At 50.3% G+C, this 3,377-nt stretch overlaps 1 protein-coding gene across 1 annotated transcript; it reads left to right on the forward strand.

Moving 5' to 3' along the window:
- The first annotated feature begins 1,626 nt into the window (after positions 1 to 1,626).
- LOC109765671 (uncharacterized) lies at positions 1,627 to 2,360 on the forward strand. The gene has a single exon (XM_020324454.3). The coding sequence runs from the start codon at positions 1,825 to 1,827 to the stop codon at positions 2,209 to 2,211; it is 387 nt and encodes a 128-aa protein (XP_020180043.1). The 5' UTR covers positions 1,627 to 1,824; the 3' UTR covers positions 2,212 to 2,360.
- Positions 2,361 to 3,377: the final 1,017 nt, after the last annotated feature.

A 3,377-nucleotide genomic window follows, 5' to 3' on the forward strand; every position in this document is an offset into this window, starting at 1 on the left:
AAAACTACCGCCAAAGACAACACCCGAAATACAAAAAAGATTCTCCAAAGGCCACGCCTCCAAGGAGGAAAAGAGTGCACAAGCGCCGTCGTCGCCCGATCGAAGATTTTAGGTTTTCACCCTGGAGAAAGTATGAGCTCTCAAAACAATTCCTTCAGCAAGGACATTGCTAGACACAACCAATGAAGGTCAGGCCTTAGGTTTTCACCCTGAAAGTCAACACTCGGCACTTGAGAAGCGCCACCAAACTTGAATTCCACCAATGCTGCCGCCCCCACTTGCCAAGGCTGCTACTGCAAATCATCAAACACCAGGCTCACAGTTACCAAATCCAAATTGGATCATCGGCCCCCATGAAGAAAAATCTTCAGCGCCTCGGAGGTCTCCGCCAACACTGGTCCTCCAATCTCAGCTACCATGACCTTCTCCACCGCAGTATAGACCATGAAAATCGAGATGCCGACATGTCCCATGGTTTCAACAACCAGCGGAGCTTCGTGCCGCACCGCCATGAAGCCACGCATGCGGATATGTGTGTGCGCACGACCGGATTCCATCCTATCCAGATATCCAGGAGCTTCATAAGCCAAACTGAGAAGAGACGAAGCAAGTGTACAATGTGTCTAAGGATGACATATGGTACAAAGTGCAAATAAAGCCCGACGAAGAGACGAAGCATCCCCCAACCTTTCTGAGCACGCTTGATGCTTGCTGACTTTCTATCATCCAATCCACAACAAATCGAATGAAACCGCTTCGGTTTTCTTTTCTTTTGATGAAAACCCTTGTTCCGCTCTCGCTTGCCGCTGAGCCAAAACTGAAAAAAGTAGAAGTATAATAAGAATATCGCCAGAAGCAGCCGCGAAGACCTTGCGAAGATGACGGTCAAAAACAAAGAGTTGATCCCCTCCAATGCAACTGCCATCGGATAGGTGGACAATAGCCAACAGTATCAGCGAACCGCCAAATGAAGAAGCGCCGCCAACATCACCCTGGCACCCACCGACCCCCGCTCCAGCAAACCGTAACAAAACCCATCCCACCGCACATCAAATCCCTCCCCAACGGCCCCCACGTCCCCTCTGTAGACAGCCCCAACTGGTCAACCGAGCGACACGTGCCTCACGACGCCCTCTCAGTCGCCACATCACCTTTGACCAAGAAAGACTTACGGTCCCACTCATGGACAGATCGGGCCCCATGCGTCCACACAGCTGAACAAAACGACCTATAGAACAAGCTAACTCACGCAGTCCAGCTCACATTTGGACGACCGAGAAAAAAATGATGTAAGAAACAAAACAGTGACCTGAATCGCTCGTGGGAGTTTAACGAGCAATGCTACACCTACGAAAGGTTAGGTAAGGAATTGACGTAATTGATGATGTGGAGTACTATCATTGGAGGGGGAGGGGGGCAAAAGAATTAGTTGGAAAGTTAGTAGGTGTCCAGTAGATGTAGTATTATTCAAGTTTAACCCCTACTAGGGTGCTTAGTGATTTAGAATATTAACATGCCCAAACCAAAACTCGTCAATTTTTTGTAACTTCTCTATAGTCTAGCAGTTAGCCAAATTTTGAAATTTTTTGTAACTTCTCTATAGTCTAGCGGTTAGCCAAAAAAATTGTAACTTCTCTATAGTCTAGCGGTTAGCCGAAATTACCCAAACACAAACTTTCTTTTCAGAGGCCAAAATTTGAAATTACACAAACACAAACCTTCAAAAGCCAAATTTCAGCGTAACCCAAACAAGTCAGCAAAGATCCAGTCACAGTGAGGAAAGCAGGGAAAGGGTGGCCCCAGGTCCACCGCAAGCGGGCGAGCATGGCGGCGGTAGGCGGCGACGCGGCGAGCATGGTGGCGGTGGGCCTGGTGTGGGGCGCCACGAACGCGCTGATGCGCCGGGGCGCGCTCGTCTGGGACCGCCGCTCCCGCTCCCTTCCTGCCGGCACCGGCGCCGTCCGGCGGTGGGCCGACCTCCTGCTCACGTGGCAGTACTCGGCGCCGTTCCTCGCCAACCTCTCGGCCTCCGTCGCCTTCTTCCGCCTCCTCGGCGACTCGCCCATCTCCGTCGCCGTGCTAGTCACCAACGCCACCACCTTCGCCGCCACGGCCGTTGCCGCCGCGCTCCTCGGGGAGGCCACCCGCGCCGCGCCCGCCGCGCTCGGCACCGCGCTCATCGTCCTCGGCGTCTGGGTCTGCATCGTCTAGCTCGCTAACCCTCGTCCGTTCCAACTTCCAAGGGTCCTCATCTGTCTTCCGTGTTGTCTGTAGAATTAGCTCGAATTTGGTCTGCTTGTGTAAATCTGTCAGTTCATAATATGTGCCTTTGATGCTGATATTTAGACTGTTTCTCATTTTGGCCTTTAGCAATCTTGCTTATTTCAGGCCTGGATGGATAGGGAACTTGGTAATTGTATCACATGATGTGCTGAACAACCCTGCAGCATCTCTCGGAAAAACTGGGTGGAGCCTATAATGAGTCCTCAGAAGGAGCTTGCTTGGCTCTCAAGGGACCCATTCGGCGTAAAGGCCTCAGGTCCAAAAATGTCCTCGGACATGAAAATGATTATGAATGCAAAGATAAAAAATGTCCTCGGACATGAAAATGATTATGAATGCAAAGATAAAAAATGTCCTCGGACATGAAAATGATTATGAATGCAAAGATAAAAAAATGTCCTCGGACATGAAAATGATTATGAATGCATAGATATCGGGTTTGTTAAACTCGCCTACGAAGCCAAAGACTAAAGATGAAGCAACGACTTGGAGGAGCCGAGTAATGTCCTCAGTTTGAAGATCGGTTTAGGGGCTGCTGATGGTGTCCTACATAGGAAGATACTAACCGCGTCGGCCCTAGGATGGGCTGGGTCGAGGACCCCTAGACGATCAACTAGTGAGCCACTTTCGCCAGGCCCCATGATGTATTCAAGATGGAATCTTCCTAAGACTTGGCGCACGCTCCAAGACACGATGTAATCCTCGGGGTATCTATCTCCCGATGTAACCGACCTTGGTGTAACTCTAGTACCCTCGGTGTCTATATAAGTCGAGGGGTTTAGACTGTAGAGGTAGATTCATTTACACATACGATCTCGAGGTAGATCAGCATGTACTATGTATCTCCCCCACAATCAATACAATACAAGCGGGACGTAGGATTTTACATCTTCGAGAGGGCCCGAACCTGGGTAAACACTATGTCCCTTCTTCGTCATGTTACCATCGTGCCAAGATCACCAGCTCGAGACCTCCTACCCGAGATATGCCGGATTTAGCTCCGTCAACTGGATGTTGCCATCAAGACAACCACGGCTGGAGCTGGCTGCGAGGAATGCTACGACACCATGGCCGAAAGATGTTGGAATCGGCTA

Source organism: Aegilops tauschii, chromosome 1, assembly GCF_002575655.3.
Source record: "Aegilops tauschii subsp. strangulata cultivar AL8/78 chromosome 1, Aet v6.0, whole genome shotgun sequence".
Lineage (NCBI taxonomy): Eukaryota > Viridiplantae > Streptophyta > Magnoliopsida > Poales > Poaceae > Aegilops > Aegilops tauschii.